This window comes from Perna viridis, chromosome 8 (assembly GCF_037379345.1).
Source record: "Perna viridis isolate PV_CMFRI_1.1 ecotype Kerala chromosome 8, ASM3737934v1, whole genome shotgun sequence".
Taxonomy (NCBI): domain Eukaryota; kingdom Metazoa; phylum Mollusca; class Bivalvia; order Mytilida; family Mytilidae; genus Perna; species Perna viridis.
In genome coordinates, this window is record NC_142452.1 from 4,443,887 (window position 1) to 4,464,523 (window position 20,637).

The 20,637-nt window shown below is 33.7% G+C and overlaps 1 protein-coding gene and 1 pseudogene across 1 annotated transcript; one reads left to right on the plus strand and one right to left on the minus strand.

The window, feature by feature from the left end:
* Nucleotides 1-1,115: 1,115 nt before the first annotated feature.
* On the minus strand, nt 1,116-2,654 carry LOC148609018 (uncharacterized; annotated as a pseudogene).
* A 6,316-nt stretch (nt 2,655-8,970) lies between these two features.
* Nucleotides 8,971-9,954, plus strand: LOC148609019 (acetylcholine receptor subunit delta-like). The gene has a single exon (XM_088541204.1). It carries the CDS (start codon nt 8,971-8,973, stop codon nt 9,952-9,954), a length of 984 nt encoding a protein of 327 aa, XP_088397330.1.
* Nucleotides 9,955-20,637: the final 10,683 nt, after the last annotated feature.

Here is a 20,637-nt window from a genome sequence, read left to right on the forward strand (position 1 = left end):
CTTGATCTCTACTGTGCATTGGCGGTACGGGTGGAGGGTCTATACGTGGTGTTAAGTTGCATGGACGTCCATCAATGTAAATTTGGTCATACACCATCGTAGCACGATTCTATTGTCTCTGTAATTCGTTCATTTTTGAATGTAGTTTCCTACGACGTTCAACTATGTCCTCAGGATGTTGTTGGTTGATTGTCCACTAGTTTGGATGCGGCCTTTCTTATCATCTCATGGTCTTTGTAATTGAAAAATCTAGCTATGATGTTTCTAGGTTTTCCGTCTCTGCTGGCACTAAGACGGTGAACGTTCTTAAATTCGATGCCCCAACGTTCGATACGTCTAGTTCCGTATGGAGGAAATGTCTTAATACTGCCTCGGTGTCTTCAGTTTCAAAGTTTGCGTCTGATATTCCACCAAATATCAAATCGTATTTCATCGAATGGCTTTATAATTTCATTAAGTTTTCTTTCAGATCAAAATTCAGTTTCTAAGTCATATGCCTTCATTTCAAGAGAATTCATCCTTTCGTGTATGGCAATATGGTGTCGCTGTTCAACCCCCGAGTATATCTTTGTGCTGATTTTGGACTTTTTGATTTCTTTGATTTCTGTTTTTATATCTGCTTTTCTAGAAACACCCGCCGAGTTGCTCATAAAAAGTCAAGTCCGGGGTGGACAAACGAGGGAAGGAAAACTATGACCCGTTGAATAAATCAGTTTTCATGGTGCTGATGGATACACCATAACGATCCACGGCCATAAAACTTCTGTAGTGATGACTTCAATCTTGTAGCAACATAACTCTGTTCCAGAAGCCTATTTGTTAGAGTTCTAGCGCGATACAAAAAGTCTGCGTAGTTTCGGCAAGCTATGACATAACGTATGAGTTGTGATATAAACATTCCATACGCAGGAGCCGAAGGGATGTTGCCACAGATGAAAGGAAAGTTGACAATTCTGAATGAAAAGTCATCAAAAGGTATTTCTGTGTGTTTTGTCAGTAATACCAATATGCCAATCACAATTGCTAGCCCTATGAGCCCTAAGATAAGGATACCATGAATCCAGCTGAATGTTGTTGAGGCGTTGTCTTGTAATCGAGAGTTTTTTTCGATGATTCTACCATTCGTTTAAGCTTAGATGGTCTATTCGATCAACGCCTAAAATGGGTTTGAATTTGTGATTGTATATTTTGAAGTCTGGCATAGTTTTGGTAACTGATTGTGTAAAGTTAGTATTACCTAAATACTGTTTAACTTTATCATAACAAAAAAAATGCATGGATTAATGCAAGAATTAGAGTATGTTCTAGCGTTTACGATTGTTTTATCTTGGCAATTTACAAGTCTTGGTTGATATGTTGCTATTGAATTTTGAATTAAGCATCAACAAGGAATGTGTTGTATGCAAAATGCGCAACCTTGAGGAGTTGTTGTTTCATTTGGACATTAATGGATATTTCGTCAACATTTGAAAGTAGGACTGATGTTGGAGGGAGCTCAACTACATTCTGTTTTGTCATGTGCGGTAGGGTCTGAAATCGCATTTAGTGAAAATTGACGATTTGTCATCCTGAAAAAGTGATAATATGCATGATTTTGTATATGTTGAAAACATTAGAAGTGATTTGTCACAAACAGTGAATTGATTAATTTGACAACGATACAAAATCGTAATTGAAAGTGATATACTTTGTACGGTCGCTTGTAATCGCTAAAAAAATTGGGTAAGTCGAGGATTTGAGACGAATGAGTTGTGTTTGATTGACTAATTGGGTGTGGAAATGACAAAGCTTTGAACAATGAAAGTGGTTTAGTAAATTAATTTATTGGAAATTTTAGAGTAATGTATAATTTTGTGTCTCTTCGTGTGAATAAGAATTTTGCCTGTTGTTAGTATTTGTAAGGTTGTGTTTTTATAAAGTGGAATTATGGAAACTCTGTTCTAAGAACATTAATTATAGCAAACCTTGCTCTCTGGAATCAAACGAAGTGTTATTTTACTATTTATCAAAGATTTTACTGAATCGAATAAATTAGAAAACTGAGTTTGCATTTCACTTGATTTTTGAACTTGATCTAAGGCAATCATGGTGTCGTTAGTAGATGTTGCTTGTAAATTGGCTTTTGACATCAAAACATTAATAATTAATTTGTGATATACCTTAACACTTGGTTTCAAATTTAGTATTTTGTGACTGGTTAATTTCATAAAGGGTGATATATGATTTCCGTGTTTTTTTTAAACATGACTTATATTTTTGTCCCGTTTTATCAATTCATTAATATGAGCTGCTAAAATGTTAACGTCATCAATAGTTCTGTACCAAATAATATTTTACTCAATGAACCTACAAAAGAAAGAATTGCTCTATATTTTTGAATTTGGGAACCATAACATATATTTCTTGTAATGTGGATTTTACAAAAAGACACAGTGTTTTTCCTTAGCGATATGAACGTGAGAAGTTATAGTATTAAACAAATCACAATTCTTAAAGAGATGGTTTACATTCGTGAATTGAGTTCATATTGATATTTTCTGGCAGATCTGTCTCGAATGTGTTCATCCAAAATCCAAATAAAGATCTGGTTGTTTTTGAAATAATACACCATAGTTGAGGCGTTGTATACTTCCCTCATCGTCTGTGGTTGGCATTGTCTCTTGACCTCTTATGAGATGTGGTAGTAAAGCCAATGCGAAAATCAGAAAAGAACAAATCCTTCTGGTCACACCCCCTATAAAATAATTAATTAAAAAAAAATAGTAGGAAAATTTTTGCAAGTGGTGATCAATCACTTACAATTATAAACAAGTTCTCCTTTTGAATTTAGACATTTCTTTTATTTTGACTTGACCAAAAGTGAAAGCATCGACGCTCAGCGGAAACAATACTTTATCTTATTGTAGAATAGACGTACATGACTTAATCACTTACCTTACTTGGTTTTGGAGGTGCGTAATACATGCCTGAGACATATTATGTGCGTTTAAAATATTTGTAGTTTTGATTCTTTCTCTTTCTGCGTTTTCCTTGTTGCGTAAACATTTTGTGGTAATCCTTCACTAGACGTTCGGTATTTGCTGATAATTTTCTACCTGCATATCTTGTTGTTGTGTTTTGGTGTCAGGTTCGGTAACAGCGTCATTTTGTACTGGATCCTTCTGTCGACGTAACGGTCTTGGATCATGATAGAGGCGTAGATGTTGTGCGTTTATCAACAATTTCATCATTTTATTAGTTTGGCAGTTCATCAATTGGTGAGGTTCGGTCCTCAGTGATTAGATCTGATTTAACCTATAGCATCTTTAATAGCCTTTTTGGAATCTTATCAACTCTAAGAAGTACTTTCTGTCAAACCTAGAATTCTGCTTCTTTCGCATTCTTTTCAAAGCGCTTTTTAAACTTCTCCTGGTGGTGTTGAATACTTTCTTTGGCAATTTTATTTGCAATTTGTAATCTATCAATTACCTCATTCATGTGTTCCTTCGCATATAACGCCATGTTTTCTTTTGGTTAGAGGGCCATATTGAATGGTAAATTCATTTCTTTACCAAACAACATATAAAATGGTGAGTATGCGGTCGATTCCGTCGATGGTGACATTCTGAATGCCATCATGATTCCTGGTAAAAGAGTCGGCCAAGTTTCGTGATTCTTACTACAGTATGCACGTAGGCGTTATGCAAGTGTTGAGTTCATTATTTCTACCGTCGAATTCGTCTGCGGGTGATAAGATGACGTATAGTGTCGTCTTACGTTAAATATCTCACACAAGGCGTTCACAAGTGAAAGCTTGGCCTCGGCCAGAAAGTACATTTGTAATACGTTTGGTGCTCCGAATCTACAGAATATATCAGCATACAATACTTTGGGTATCGATGTTGCTTCTTGGTGTTTTAGGGCAAAAGCTTCAGATCATTTCGAAAAGCTGTCAACAACAAGAAGTACATGCCTATACCCATCTTTAGTTTGTGTTAGTTCCAGTATATCTATTTGAAATATTTCAAGCGATTCAACAATTGGCATTGGAGATAACGGTGCTTTATGATTTACATTCCTCAATTTTATTCTCTGACATTTGTCACAGGACTGAATGTAACCATAGGTATTTTGATGAATTTTTCCCAAGTAGTATTTTAACATGATAGCCTCATAAACCCTTTCGCAGCAAGGTGGGCTCCTCCACTCTAATTATCATGGTAGTCTTTCAATGCATCATTTCTGAGTCTGTGGGGTAAAGCTATTTGTTGTATCATTCTATCTTGCTCATTCAATTTTCTACCTCGCCGTTGGTACCAATGGTAGAGAATTCAATTTAAATCAATGGTTTTGAATTCTCCCAAATCAGATCTCTGTTCTATCGCTTGTATGTTTTCTTTTAGGGCTGCTACGACTGTCTCTTTGTATTAGTCATCAAAGAAGTGAACCTCGGTAATTGCAGAATTTTATGTGTTGACTTCCATTTCATCTTGCGATTTAGGTTCTTCATCATTATCTTCTTCGATATTTTAGTCTGGGTAGGTTCTTCGACTCTGGGCGTCAACACAGATGTTTTCTTTCCCGGTCACATGTGTGATATCAAAGAAAAAATGTTGTAATTCTAATGACCATCTAAGTAGACGTCACGACTTTTGTTTTGTGTTTTTAAGCCATCAAAGTGCACGATGATCTGTGAAGATTGTGGGATAAATATGTGTCGTTTGCTTTAATTCCATCTATGATTGCTAATCATTCCTTTTCTGTTTTGTGATATCTTCGCTCTGTTCTACTTAATGACCTTCCGCCGTACAAAATAACTTTAGATCTATTTTTGTCATCTCTTTGGCTAAGTATGTGTCCTATTGCATTATCTGACGCGTCGCAAGTTAGTTCAAAATTGTTGTCCATGTCGGCGTATGCTAAAATTGGAGCAGAAATTATTTTTTGTTTGAGAATGTCCAAATGAACTTCTTATCATTAAGAGATTAGTTAATGGTGAAGCCAAACTAGCATAAGACTCTACAAATTTCCTATAATAATTGCACATACCTAGGAAACTGTGGACTTCTTTTACTGTTTTCGGTACTGGGTATGTTGATACAGCAGATGTCGCTTCGGGATCAGCTTTAATCCCGTCTCTGGGTATTATATGGCCTAGGTACTTAACTTCTAATACTGCAAACTCACATTTTGATGGCTTCAGTGTTAAATTTGCTTTCGTTAGACATTTAAAGACTTCATTATGACGTAGGTGATCTAGGTGAGTTTGAAAGTTCTCGCTGAAAACTAGTATGTCATCTTAATAGCAAAGTACAAATTTCCAATCGATTTTTCTTAACACTTGGGACATTACCATTGAGAACTTTGCAGGAGAATTCGATAAACCGAAAGGAAGTCTAGACCACTCATAAATTCCAGAGTGTATTATGAAAGCGTCCTTGTGTGTTGTTTCTGGGTTCATCGGAATTTGCCAGAAACCGGAAGCTAAATCTAAAACTTTTGCTGCTCCTTGTGCATCGAAAACGCTCTCTTATCTAGGAAGGGACCAAAAAATTGGTTTGTTCATTTGTAACATCAGAGTTTGACAAGTTGAACTGTAAATTTTCTTTCGTTGTTTTTTCCGGCCCTAGTTGTGTTTACCTTAGCTTGTTTCCCATTTTCTGGCATTTTGGATCCATTTCCCCAACGTTTGCCAGCACAAATCGTTTTGGTAGGTATACCGTTTTGTCTCTTGGATTTAGAATTCTAATTACCGACTTACCTTTTGTTGCTGTAATTGCAAATCTGGCAGATACAAGACCCTTTTTAACCAAATTTTTAGTTGGCTCTAGCAGAACTTCCTCACCTATATTACTTCTGGAGATATGTACTGGCAACAAAGCTTCAGAGTTAGGTTTGATTTTACAACATTTTGCACATCTAGCTAAACCTAATTTTGTTTCTATGATTTTAATTTTTTTCAGTTTTATCTGGGTATTTTATTGAATATTGAGCCACATTTATTGCTACATTGTTTGCTTGTAGAAAATCAATACAAATGATCATTGAATGTGGGAAAAATTTAAAATTTAAAATTTTTAATTTTTAATGTAATATCAATTTAGCCTTAAATTCTAAAACGTTGATGTCCTACTCCTTCAATTGAGAAAATGCTTGATTTTTGTTAATGTGGTTCACCAATACAAATTTTACTCATGAACGATTGTGAAATGCAAGATATGTCTGCTTCAATTAAAGCTTTGGTTGAGATGCCATTTATTGTTATTTTTGTGGTGTTTTTGTTTAAAAGAGCTGTAAGATTAATTTTTGCTTCCTTATGCCTATCCTTGAGAAACCCAGGGATAGGCCCCATTTCCTATCTGTTGAATGATCTATTTGGCGTAATATTGGCTCGAGCGCGTTGGGCTTTTCTACATACATTCTCAAAATGTTCTTTAATGTTGCAAAATATCCCGGTCTTGTATCTTTCATCGTCATCGTCTGCACTGCTGTATTCTATTTGCCCGAGAAGGTGTCCATTATTCTGTCTTCAATGTGGGAAAGGTAAGCTACCTGGACTGACAGTTGTGCCAAAAATCTATTGTTTGTTACGTGTAGGGTCTTTTCTACCACAACAGGTACTGATCTTAACTGTTGTATCGTCCGAGGCGTCTGTGGCGTCACTATTCACGCCAGATCTGGACGAAGACCTCCTGCCAACATTCCTACTAATATGTTTCCAGGAACACCGCTGTCTTCCGATTTCCTAACAGCCCGGTTTATTTAGTCGTCGGTTGTTCCCGAGGAAGTATGTTTAATGTCTGTTAATGTATACTCTTCATTGCTTTTTTGTATCTATGAAAGACTGCCTCTTTCAGAGTATCAAGATTTGTTTTTATCCTTTCCTCTAAAGATCCATACCATTCCATGACTAGTGGCGCAATATGGAAAGGGAAGTACGTTACTATGTCTCCTTTTGGTCGCCCAATCAGAGAGCAAAACTGGATGAAATGCGTCCACCATTGTAAAGGACTTTGTTTTCCATCAAACATCGTAAACATTGTATGTGGCGATGGTTTTGTATAAGTTTATTAGGCTCTACCCTTGAGTTATTGGCTGATGGTGTCCTATAGTATTTTTAACAAAACTAGGCATTGTTGGGTAGGCAACCTAGCTCACTCTGTAAATGAGAGAGAAGAGAATCCGATATATATTTTATTGCAAACCAGAAGTGGCTGCTGTATCTGTTTATATACAAAATTATCTCTATCTCTGCATCCCGTTTATAAGCTACTAATTGATAATCTTTTTCCTTAATCGACGTCTTCATAACATCTTTTTGAGTTGCTTATGGATCTAAGTATTAAGGTTACAGACCACCAATTCAACCAATGAGCATTTGGAACATACGCAAAAATAGTCCTACGCAGAAATTACCCCTGTTCCTCATAGTGCTGTGAAAAAAGTTCTCATCTTATTTAAAAAAATTAAACAGTTTCTGAAAGGAAAAACATTTCTGTACATTTTATAGGTGCATTTTGCTTCTTGTGATGTGAAACCTAATCTCCATAATGATTTTTAAATATACCCCTGGGATTTCCCATGCTATTTATAGACCCTTCACTTCCGGTGACCAGTACTGCACTGCAAGTCTGCTAACCCCACATGCCATTCTGAGGATTGTGAGCTGACATACGTAGAATCATGCTGATATATAGTCCTCTGCAGCTTAAAGTTAAGGTAAAGTCCAGAGAAGCCATTGAATATTGTGAAATTAGCATAGAAGCCTATGGGAAGTGGAATTAGTGGTTTTTAGCCTTAAGCTGAAGCCATGGCAAAATGAAAAGTTTCTTGAAATAGCTTTAAACTACTTGAAGATCTTGTTAACTTTGCCATGAGAGGAATACACTACAAAAATCCTTCAAAATATGCATTTTTTTAAGTTTTAGGTCCAAATTATGGAAAATTGGTCTTTTTGGCTGATTTTCATGTCCTATCTTGTAAAAAGTGTAGAAAATTTAGTAAAAATATCAAATATTAAACTTTGAGGGCTATATTTACCTAAATATGGTGGTAATAAGCACTTGAAATCAAGTTTTGTGTAGATTTGAGCAAAAATTAGGTTAGAAATGAGGAAAAACTCACTTTCATTACTGCGGTTAAGGCCATATAAGCATTCCCCTATGGCAACATGGAAAATCCACTATTGAGTACTTTTTTTGCTTTAGGTGCCCTTTACTGGTCATGTTTTAATGTGAAAACACTGTATTTACAAATTTAAAGCCAAATATATCACCTTTTGTGAAAATTTAATATCCTGTTTCTTTCTTGTTAATTTATAAACATACTTTTAACTACCTTTCAATTCTAATCCTTAGAAAATATAAGCTTTAAGTGAAATTTGATTTTTACAATTGATTTAATTTTTATGAAGACGTCGATTAAGGAATACAATTATCAATTAATAGATTATAAACATGTACAGAGACGGATATAACTTGGTATATAAACCGATTTTGCAGCCAGTGTAATCATTTCTGGTTTGCAATAAAATATATATCGGATTTTCTTCTTTCCCAATTACAGGTATATGATGGACTTACATTCAAATAGATTTTGAATTCTTTATTAATAAAGTCAAATTATTACGATTTCACAGCAAAGCAATTTCAAATTTTATTCAGTAAATTCATATTATCAGGATAACAATTTAATCCTTATTGCTTAATACATCGTTGGGTTATAATTAGCTTTACAAATCATATCTGAATTAATGAATGAAAATATTTTAGTTATTTGGTCAAGAGATCAAATAATAGTAAATCAAACCCGCTAAACTTTATGTTATATTTAGTTATTTTGAAATGTTTATTGTTTTTCGGCAGTTTTGTATATGTTTCAAGTCCAAAAACAAGCATAACACTACGATGTAGCTTAATGTGTATATTTTCTTTTGTTTTAGTATTGATAGTACCAAAGACTTATTCATGAACCTTACAAAAGTCAAGAAATATGCAAAATATCCTTATCCAACATGTATTGTGTTCAGCTGTTATCCTGTCATTAGTGAGTAGTCAGTCCAGTGATGATGCCAAGAGCTTACTCAATAAACTTTTTAGTGATCATAATGTGGACGTGCGACCACAACTGGACCAAACAGAAACAACTTTTGTATACCTTAGTTTTTCAGTTATAGCCATCAACAGTCTCGACGAAGTATCCCAGACGTTTTCAATAACTGCCTTTTTAGAATTTTCATGGTTCGATGAAATTGTTACATGGTCACGAATTACTTATAATGGAGTCAGTATGATTACTGTCCCTCAAAACAAAATCTGGAAGCCATATTTTGTGGTCGAAAATGGACTACAGGAGGATTTTAATGAGTTTGGGAGTGAAAGCTCTAGAGTGTTGATTGAATGTGACGGATATGTAATTTGGAAGCCGTTTGAGATATTTGAAACGAAGTGTGACATTAATGTTAAATACTTTCCGTTTGATCAACAGACTTGTAACATCATCATATCTAATTGGAACGCACCAGTAAAAGAAATCGCTTTAGAATTAACTGAAGAAGTTACCTCATTTGTCAACGATGATACACTTGGCGAATGGACTTTGATAGAGGCAAAGGCCAAATTAGATGAAATATATGCAAATACAGCGAAGATATCATTCATGATGAAGCGTAACTCAAATCATTACGTTATTAGTATTGTTGTGCCAATTATTTTAATGAATTTCTTGAAGTTGTACACCTTCCTGATACCAGTAGACAGCGGTGAAAAGATCGGATTCAGTGTAACTGTGTTTTTAGCTTATGCTGTTATCCTTACGGTCATTGGAGCCGAACTTCCTAAAGTTTCCGGTTCACTTCTAGCTGGGTATCTTTTATTTGAAATTTCCATGTCAGGCCTTGTAGTTTTATTCGCATGCTTTCTAGTTCGTCTTCATTCGTGTGAAAAAGACATGGAAGCAAATAGTGAAAAGTCTTGATTTAGTTTTACTTGTAAATATGTTATTGATTTCTTGTATAGCTTTTACTATTTTTTTGTTAATTTTATTGCAAGTTATGTAAAAAGATAAATACATAAAATAATTCACTTCTAGCTGGGTATCTTTTATTTGAAATTTCCATGTCAGGCCTTGTAGTTTTATTCGCATGCTTTCTAGTTCGTCTTCATTCGCGTGAAGAGTCAGTTCCTAAAAAAATATTTTGTTGTAAGTTTTCACCGGAAAAGACATGGAAGCAAATAGTGAAAAGTCTTGATTTAGTTTTACTTGTAAATATGTTATTGATTTCTTGTATAGCTTTTACTATTTTTTTTTTGTTAATTTTATTGCAAGTTATGTAAAAAGATAAATACATAAAATAATTCGCTTACCTTTGTAATTCAGCAAAAATTTAAACGCTGGTTTCCATTAACATATTGCCGTAAATGTTGCTCGTTGCTTCTTTCCATAGTAAGATATATGTTCAACAAGGATTTCTTTCAATAGCAAAATTATACCGTCAATGCAAGCTGTCTTCGATCGTGATTCTAACTCAGCGTTTTGGCTAGGAAAACAAGCACTTTCAAAACTATTAAAAACAAGAGGTTCCCAGGAGCCCGAATCGCTCATCTGGTCAAAGTTTGTCTTTCAAGGGCAATACATTTAACAAGGAGTTGTCCAACAATTTTGACTTTGGTAGGACTATCATAAGGATCATTTCATCGATTAATTTTATTTATCTATTATAGTTTTCAATATATTGGCTGAAAACTGTGGAAAAAAAGTTTTCTGTCTACCCCTGCACCAGAAAACTATTGTTGTAAAAGATGCGAACTGCTCTTAGTGTCACTGAAAACAGATACTTAAGTTTCTTGCAGGAAAATATTGTTTTTTTTTTCTTTCTCACAAGGAGTCGTCTGACAACTTTGATCTCTGAATTTGAAGGCCTTATAATCAGGGTCATTTCAGCAATTGAAATAATTTTGCTGAACCTAACGGTTTTGGACATATATGCAAAAAACTACTGTCTGACCCCTATGTTTTTATTTTGAGTAACGGCTGCCATGTTTTTCGACGGATAAAAAAATCCCCACATTAATTCTTTGTACCCCAAGAAACATTCATGCCAACTTTGGTTCCAATTGGTCAGGTAGTGTCAGAGAAGAAGAGTTTTGAAAAATTGTTAATGACGACCACGACGGACGTTAAGTGATGGCAATAGCTCACGTGGCCTTCGGCCAGGTGAGCTAACAATACTAATAATGTTATGAACTATTGTTATGTAATTGTCTCAGTTGATGATACATCTAGAAAGCGACCATTTGCTTTACCATTTGATTATAAAGAAAACATAAAACATAGAGATACAAACGAGCTAGAGAGTTAGATTGGTAATGTCAAAATATAAGTAAACATTTTACAAATGAATTCCAACCAAAGCAAGAAGTTTCCTATCTACCCCTGCACAATAAAACTTTTGTTGTAAAGGTTGCAGACTGCTCTTAGTGTCAATGAAAACAGATACTTAAGTTTCTTGCAGGAAAATATTGTTTTTTTCTTTCTTTGTAGTTTGTAATATGTATTGCGACTTACAGTAAATATGTGTATATATAGCAGTTATGTGTGACAAAAGTTTACCTACCAGAATGTTCAACACTTTTACGTTTTTAATTTATGACAGGTTTAAGCTGTTAAAAACGATTTTTACCACGCATATGTGCATGTTAGTTACACTTATCTTTTTTTTTCAAGACAGTTTTACAAGCCCATATTTATGTTGTTTTAGGTTATTTCAGTGTTACAAGCCCATGACTAATATGTTTTTAAAACCAAATAAGTATCCTTCAAATAGTTCATGGTAGATATCGTAATTCATAACATATGCAGGGGTGTGTAAGTACAAAATAGTAAGTACTTTCAGAGATCACCAAATAGTCTTCAAGAAGTCTAAATACACCTTTGAGTAATTAGCTCTGAAGAGCCAAGTCAACAAGAAATCAGTGAACAATGACTCACTAGTGATATAGCCGCTTCGAATTACGATTTAAGGTAAACAGGAAATTGTTGTCAATGTTGTTCTGAAAATGAATTTCAGTATATATCATACATACACGAAGAATTTGTTAAAATATTGAAAGCTGCTGTGATGAGTAGTTGTTGAAAAAAGCGCAACAAAAATGTTTACTTTTAAAAATATAAAGTAAAAAAAAAATAAACAGGAAGTTGCTTTCAGATTGTTCTGAGAATATGTTGAAATTTAAAGCTGCTGTGATGAGTAGTTGCAGAGAAATTTTGATTAATAAGATTTTTACGGACAAAACAAGGGTAAATAGTAAACACCCTCAGCTTCGGAAGGTGTGTAATACATGTAGCATTCACGATAACAGAACGAACGATGAAAAGTCTTGAAAATCAAATTAGAAGTTATAAAACGACACAAAGACACATTAATAACCAATATCTTCTGACTGTGGACAAGAGTACGAAATCTGCAGTGGTTGCACTTGTTTTATAGTTTTACTTAAACCATCCTCTTTTTTAATGCTAGATCAAATGAGAACAACAAACATATAAACCATATAATTAACTCAACAATACATCTCTCCATACTTAATGCTTAATCCTTTAACAGATAAATTGATGATGTATTGTTAATAAATAACCCTTGATTTGGTAAATGGTTACCGTCAGTATATCCACCAGAGCTCAAGATAATGGAGACTACTGAAATAGCTTGTACTGCATGTTTTATACTTACATCTCGAACTTGATAACAGTGGTCATGTCAGCACTGAGACTTTAATTTCGATATCATTAACTTTCCTTACCAATATACCTTCATTTCCCGCATATGGTGTTTATAATTCACAATTGATTTGCTACGCTAGAGCATGTACTTACTATTCTGATTTCCTTGAACACCATACATATCAGCGTAACAGATTCCTGAATCAAGGGTATGAGGAAATGCGTCTTAAAAGGCCTCTTTCCAAATTGTTTATATATAAATCAATATTTGGTTGACTTATAATCCGTTTCTTCTACACATAATGAATAATGATTGAATCCTGAATGAATGATAATCCTGAACGGACCGCCGATTAACCGATAATCTCATAATAGCATGCAAATGCTATTTAATCACATTTGTTTATTCACGCTACAATGGAAGTGGGAGGTTTAGCGCGCTGTAAAACCTAGATTTAACCGACCATTTCGTTTGAAATGACTGTATGAAGTCATGACCATTGTGGTACAGGTGCTCCGGTGGTGTAATATATATTTTGCCAGATATAATTTGGACTTGATTTGAATACAGATCGGAAGAGTGTTCGGTTATTTTGTTGTTACCCTTATTTATAATTTAGGGTGATTCTCAACCCGCATTTGAAGAAATGGGATTGATTTTACATACGATTGGTATATAACTTTTTTTGGGGTTTAAACTGGTCGGAGCTGTTACGTCAGTTAAATGGTAATATTCTTAGTTTGTATATTTGCGTAATTTATATTCAGATTCTTTATTTCTGTTATAAGAAGAGGCACATACTTTTTTGAACTGCTTTTTAAGTGTGTTAATTCGTTGATAATTTTCCACAGTGGCCGATTTTTAAAGGGGGAGGGTTGTTTTCACGTCAGAGTTCTTTAACAGCGCCGCATTTTTGCGTCTATCACAAGTCAGGAATTTCTGAGCTTTACATGTCTTTTTTCGTTTCCGCCTTTAGTTTATTTATGTTACCTGAGTACTTTCGCTTTATCGATGTATAATTGAAATTTTGGGCCAGTTGCAGCCTGCCCAGTGGTATGAGAATTTCCTCGTCGCTCATTCAATGGTTGGCCTTTGGCTGCCATTTTCACCCGAACGTGCTGTTGTCTGTTTGACATACATTGTATACACCATGCCTTTTCTCGATATAAAGAAAAATAATGTGTTTTTTTTTCATCTCTAAAAGGTTTTTATCTGTTTTATTTTTTTTATTTACTAAGTTTATTTTGTCCTATTGACTGTTTATCTTTGATGTTTAACAAGCTGTGATTTTGGCTATTTAGGAAAAAACGAATTAATAATTCAAAAATGATGGAAAAGTCTTATATATTACGGTTTTTCAGGCAGGAATCCCAAAGACATATCAAGAAGGACCTACACGATCATTTCTACAATAAACTTTGCCATGACAACCATTCAAAAAACTAAATTAATTGGCATAAATAAAATGTTATACAATGATATTGCATATTAATGGTTCGATAGAAATAGAACCAATAACGTACCAAATAAACCAGCGTATAAGTTAAATATTTTCACGTAGCACCAAAAGTTCTACAATTAGAGTAAACTCACCTTTAAGTAAACTTTGAAAAGCCACGACAATGAAAGTAATACAATCCATGAAAACTGGACAATGACAATTCTTCAATAATCAATTCAAAATTAAACATTTCGACTTGAAGACACACCTCCTGATTGTGGATAGGCGTATAAAATCCGCGGTTGGGTTCAACTAGTTTTATAAGAAATTAAGCATACACCCTACCGGTGCATCTGGTCCATGCTCTCAGTTTTTAGTGGAGTCTGAGTTGCTTATTTGCTTTTGTGACTTTGTATGTACGATTTTAGTTACTTTATGTTCTTTGTTGTGTATGTCTGTTTTCCATGTATGGCCTTTGTCCCTGGATTACATTCTTTTGATTACTCCTATAACCTTGGTTCCCTTGATTACTCTTATATAAGAGTTGTAAAGAAGCCAAGACAAAATAACCAAGACCTTTTTTTGACAAAAACACATATGTTTAACTAAGTTATAAATGTATGTATTTCTATGTATGCTGTACCACTAAAGTCAGACTTACATGTTTTTTCTTTGTAGTTATGACATTAATTGTGAAGGATTAAGGGTCAAAATGGCCAAATAATATTATATAAACTTTCTTAGTTTCTCGGTTGTGACTTAGGAAAAATTGTACGAAACTACAAAACTAGTTACTACAATGTCCCGTACAATAAAATTGTATTTGTTAATTTAATCAATTTAAGTATGTCCTCTTCAAGAATTTCTTTGATCGCTACATTACATGAAGAAACAAACCTTAAAAAAGACACGAGAGCTTGTAACGTCGACATTTTGTATCGTTGTCGGTTTTTTATTTCGTACCATACCTACCATTAGACTTTGGAAATAGAGTTATTTTGCTACAATATTCCTAGTCATCTCGACAGTATAATGGTCGTCATCACGAACTCATGGATCATTACGGTGAATCGATCTACACCATGAAAATCGATTTGTTCACCGTGTCTAAGTTTTCCTTCTCATTTCTTTGACCCCGGACCACAGTTATTGAGCAACTTGTTGGAGATTCATATAAGCAGAAAATGCTAATCCTACCTGTACACCTGGTTAATTCTTCTAGGTTTTGGTGTAGGCAGAATTGCTCATTTGCTTTTGTTTCTTTGTTTCTCTGTATGTTTTATTTTGATTATTTTATTCACTTTGTTGTGTGTATCTGTTTTCCCCGTTTACTAAGAGTAAAGGACTATTTCACAAGAGAAATGTTAAGGAAATATATTAAAAATAAAGCACAGAAGTGCCAGAATCATTCACCATTAAAATCTGTATTGAGATTTTATGCCCTTCTAAATGACAATCTCTCATCAAGTGTCATTTTGACTGAACGTATCTTATATTCCTTGTTGCCATGTTTGCAAATTATTCGTAAGAATGTGAATAATGTTAAGTTAATTCTTGTTTTCTTTACAGTGTTTTTTAAATATTACTATTTATAATTATCTTTTAACAACATCTGAAAATGATACTAATATTAAATAGAATGGTATACCATGAAAGTTTTGAATAGAGATAAGTGCGAAAACAATTTTTCGCCATGAGTATGTATTATAAAGATCGATCCAAAACTAAAAAAAATAGAAAAAAAAAAATAAATAAGAACCAAAAAAAAAAAAAAAAAAAACCTAGTCCAGGTAAACTAGGAAAATTAACTACTAGAAATAGAAGGTATGATTTATCTTTATTAAGTGGTCATTCGTATTATCGTATGAGCAGATCGGACAATGACGTGTCAGTTACTCATGTAGACGGATAGTGATTTACTGTTACAACATTTTAAAATTAAATTACAAAACTTAAATAATCGAAGTATTTTGGTAAGGGATTATATATGTATACCGAGGGGTGTTGGTAAAAAATACGGGAAATGATATTGAAGTCGTCTTATCGTACAAACCCTACAAACCCGAGTCTGTCTAGTTTAGTTTAAACAATATTTTATTCAGTATAAAGCTGAAATGGATTGTGGGCAGCAGGCTAAGCCTATATCAACCCTGTCCATGATACAGGGTACAAAATTACAATTATCAATATAATACAATATTTAATATATGAATTATTAATCAATATACATGTGGCAGCAGGCCATGCCCATTTTGGACAATGGATTTTAAAGTAACTTATGTAAATACAAGTAGTGCAATAGAATATAAATGATTTGAATTATTACTAATTATTTGTTACTATATGAAATGACCTATTGCCACTGCATTTTAATACAAAGACACTGTAAATTTTAATTTCGGAATTAAAGTACCTAGGATGAGTACAGAGGCCAACAACAGTTATCTTCATCAGTATATAAATAGTGTAAATATTGTGACAGTGAGAACAAAAAAAAAATAGAAAGAAGCAAGGAATTTTCAAATGAAATAAAAAAAGACCAAATACAAGGGAGGGAAAATATAGATATTACAGACACTATAAATGTAATTAATAAGCTACTTGGCAATAGCAGGAAATTTTCATTTTGATATAAATTGAAAATCACAATATCGTTTAACTAGATAAAAGAGTATCAAACAAATCTATTTGAATCTCTAATATACTGATGAACTTGTTTAAAAATAAACATGTTATTCTCATAATTAAAGTTTGGGTCACCACATTAAAGGAGATCAAGATCAATTTACACCCACATGTGACAGATTTTCAAAAAGAATGTTTCTAATGTCAATATATGCTGGGCAGTCAAAGACGTAATGAAAATGATCCTCACATGAACTAGAGTAGCATGGACAAGTGGGATCATCTACTAAGAAATCATGAAACAAGTGAGATTTTAAATCACTGACTTCATTTCTCAACTGACAAAGCATGATATTGAATTTTCTTATTCCGTAGTCAAAGTGCTTTGGTGAAGTACAATGTATTTGGTTTAAATTTTTTCATCAAGTTTCACTTTGAATGAAATTATAGTTGGTGAACTCTTAGTTTTATGATCAAGTTCATTCCATAATCCAATAGTAGCAGGTAAAAATGTTATAATAAGATGGTGTCCTTCATTGAGGCAGAATAAAGTTTTGACCTTCCTGTCACAAGGCATAATTATGTTGCCTTGGATAATATGGAGCGACCATTTCTCGCATGTAGTCAGGTGTAAGACCATTTATTATCTTGTAAAATGTTATCAGTTTATGTTATTTTGCCCGTTGCAAAGAGTCTCGAGGCCAAGTTCAGCATATAACTTTTTTTTATTTTTATTTTTTTCTAAATTTTCCAGCAGTCGTATACCATCATCATTACATAAAACACATAACTTATATTGTTCACAAATATCACAACATGATTTAGTATACAAAGAATACATATACTAAATAAGAAATGTATATATTGTTGAAAAATATTTTTTGTAAATAATGGGGGGTTTTACAAAAAATCAGAGGATAATAAAAAATGATAAAACATAAAGGAGAAATAAATCAAGGAAAAAACAAAACAAAAACAAAAGAGAAGTTGAAATGCATTAATAAATCATTCATTTCACTTACATACATTGTGAATCCTAGACATTAAATATATTTTGGAATTTTCTCCACTTATTATTGAACTTAGTAATATACTTATTTTTCAGCATATAACTTGTTACGAGATGTTGTTCTACTTAAAACAGTTATAATGCGAGCAGCTTCAGTTTGAACACTCTCTAATAAATTTGACCCCTGTTGAGTACAGCTGTCCCAGACAGAATCTGAGTATTAGACAACTGGTCGTATTAATGCTAAATAAATAGTAAAAAGCGATTTTCTATCAAGTGAGTGTTTCAGCTGTCGCAATAGAATAAGTTTATAGCAGGCCTTTTTATAAATAGTATTAATATGCAACTTCCAATTTTCATGGTTTTGGAAATTTAAGCCAAGATGACAATGATGGTCAGCTTGCTCATTCTCTACCCTGACCAAAGTAAATAACAGGGAAGTGAAAAAGTCATGCTCTCAGTTTTAGACGGGTTAAAATTTACAGCTCAGTTATTTGCCCATGCATTAATATGCCCAAAATCATTTGTCAAAGATTCAATAATATAATTAACATTATTATCAATTATTACAAATAGTGAGATATCAATGGCGAAAAGTCGAATGTGATAGCTGATATCATCAACAGTACTGTTTATGTATATCAAGATTAAGAAGGGTCCAACTACTGAACCTTGTGGTACACCTGCTGAGATACTTTGTGTACTAGAGGCAAAACCATCAAGAACAACCTTTTGGCATCTATCACTTAAATAGTCAGCAATCCACTAGACAAGATTATGATGCATACCATTAGACTTAAGTTTATGTATTAATCCTCTGTGCCAAACCTTATCAAAGGCTTTAGATATATCCCAGAAAATAAATCTGACATCTTTGCCCTGGTCAAGATTGGAAATAATAATATTATAAATCTAAAGGAGCTGATTCACAGTACTATCACCAGATTGAAACCCTGATTGATATTTTGTAAGTAGGTTATTAAACTTCATGTAGTTGAAAAGGTGCTTAAGTAGTATCTTCTCCATAGTGAAACAATACTAGTAAGAGAAATGGGTCGGTATTTCAAAGTATCATGAGGACTACCTTTACCCTTATAAATAGGCGTAACATGAGAAATTTTCCAAGCGTGAGGTACCCGTTTCAAACGAAAAGAGCAGTTAAAAAGTTTTGTAAGGGGTTTTAATAGGCACAATTTAACCTCTTTCAATACTCGAGGTGAAATACCATCAGGACCAGCTGGTTTGTTTTGGTCAAGAACTTCATTTTCATTAATGATAAATTCCTCCATCATAACTGTAGGATATGGTATATCACCTGGTTACTCAGATTCATTATCAATCTTTGATATATTACAAAAATGAGTATTCAGTACCTCAGCCTTGTCAGTTTGATGAAGCCGTTTTTGACCATCATCTTGGTAGGTGACTCTTCACAATTAAGAGATTTTAAAATTCGCCACCATTTTCCAGGCGGAACTGACTTAAGTTAGTTCACTAGTTAATTTTAATCTATATTGTTCCTTTGATTTTCTGACCATGTCTGTTACTTCATTTCTCTATTCCCTATATTTTTGCCAATGAATGGGGTTTTCAGAGGATTTAGCTTCGCAGTGAATTCCATTACTCTGTCTCACCTTCCTACGTATAGCATTGTTTATGTTTATCTGAAGGCCTTATTGTGACCTCTTTCTGTGCACAATCATGAATCATGACATTAAATATTTAACTGTTCAACTTCTGGAAATAGTCTACTTTTGTAAGTAAACGGGTGATTTTTCATTCTTTATTGTCAACTATCCGTTTTAGATGGTGACATCCCCTTGTCACCAACATATGGTGTTTACATATCACAATTGGTTCGATTTGCTTGTATTTGTAACAATGTTTCGGATTTTAACGAAAGAAGTCTTCATATAACCAAAACATTACTACTTAAAGGTTTTCTGTATCACGAGCTCGTAAAACATTTACAAAAATGTTTTAACGGATACAAGGTAGTCATTCTAAAATTTGAATGTACTTGTAAAGGATTAAGATACGAGATTATCTATCACCCTTTGTGTTACAGTAATTTTCCACAGAAACCTCGATCCTCACTCAATAAGTGAACTAAAACTGTGAAAAAATGCTCATTCGTAAGGGATATAGTTATGACATTATTGTCAAATCGTTAAGGATAGCATTTTTGGTATTAACATTGATTCTCTCATAGGGTCTTAACAAAGAAATTGAAGCATCATTTTTGGGGCGGTTGTTGACATGCCATGGGTTATGTCCTTATTGTATGACTTATGATGAAGCGTGGTCCTCAATCCCGCATGGTAAGAATTTGAATTGATTTTACATACGATGGGAACATAACTTTTTATATGTTTAAACTGGTCTGGAGGTGGCATGTCAGTTATATGTAATTGCTAGTAGTCCTTAGTTTGTACATTTATATATTTTGTTTGTCTTTTATTGCCGTTGTTACAGGGGACTCAAACTTTAGAAGTGTGTAATTGTGTAATAATTTTTCCACGGTGGCCAGATTTAAAAGGATAAGGGTTGTGATCAAGCCAAAGTACTTCAACCCCGCCGCAGTTTTTTTGCGCCTGTCAAAAAGTCATGAATTTCTGGCTTCTCTGTGTCTTGTTTCGTTGACACCTTTAGTATACTTTTTTGTTATTTGTGTTCATAGAGGCAACTCTGTACCTGTGTATAATGATGTTTTGGGCCATATGCAGCTTGCCCAGTAGTATGAGGGTTTCCTCGTCGTTCATTGAAGACCAATTGATGGTCTTGGGCTGACATTTCATCCAGATGGTGTTGTTTCTTTGACATACCCAATCTACCTATTCTCGTTATACAGTTATCGCAAAC

Bases quoted from the DNA above. Each gene is read 5' to 3' on its own strand.
- LOC148609019 (XM_088541204.1), top strand. From the start codon at position 8,971: ATGCAAAATATCCTTATCCAACATGTATTGTGTTCAGCTGTTATCCTG.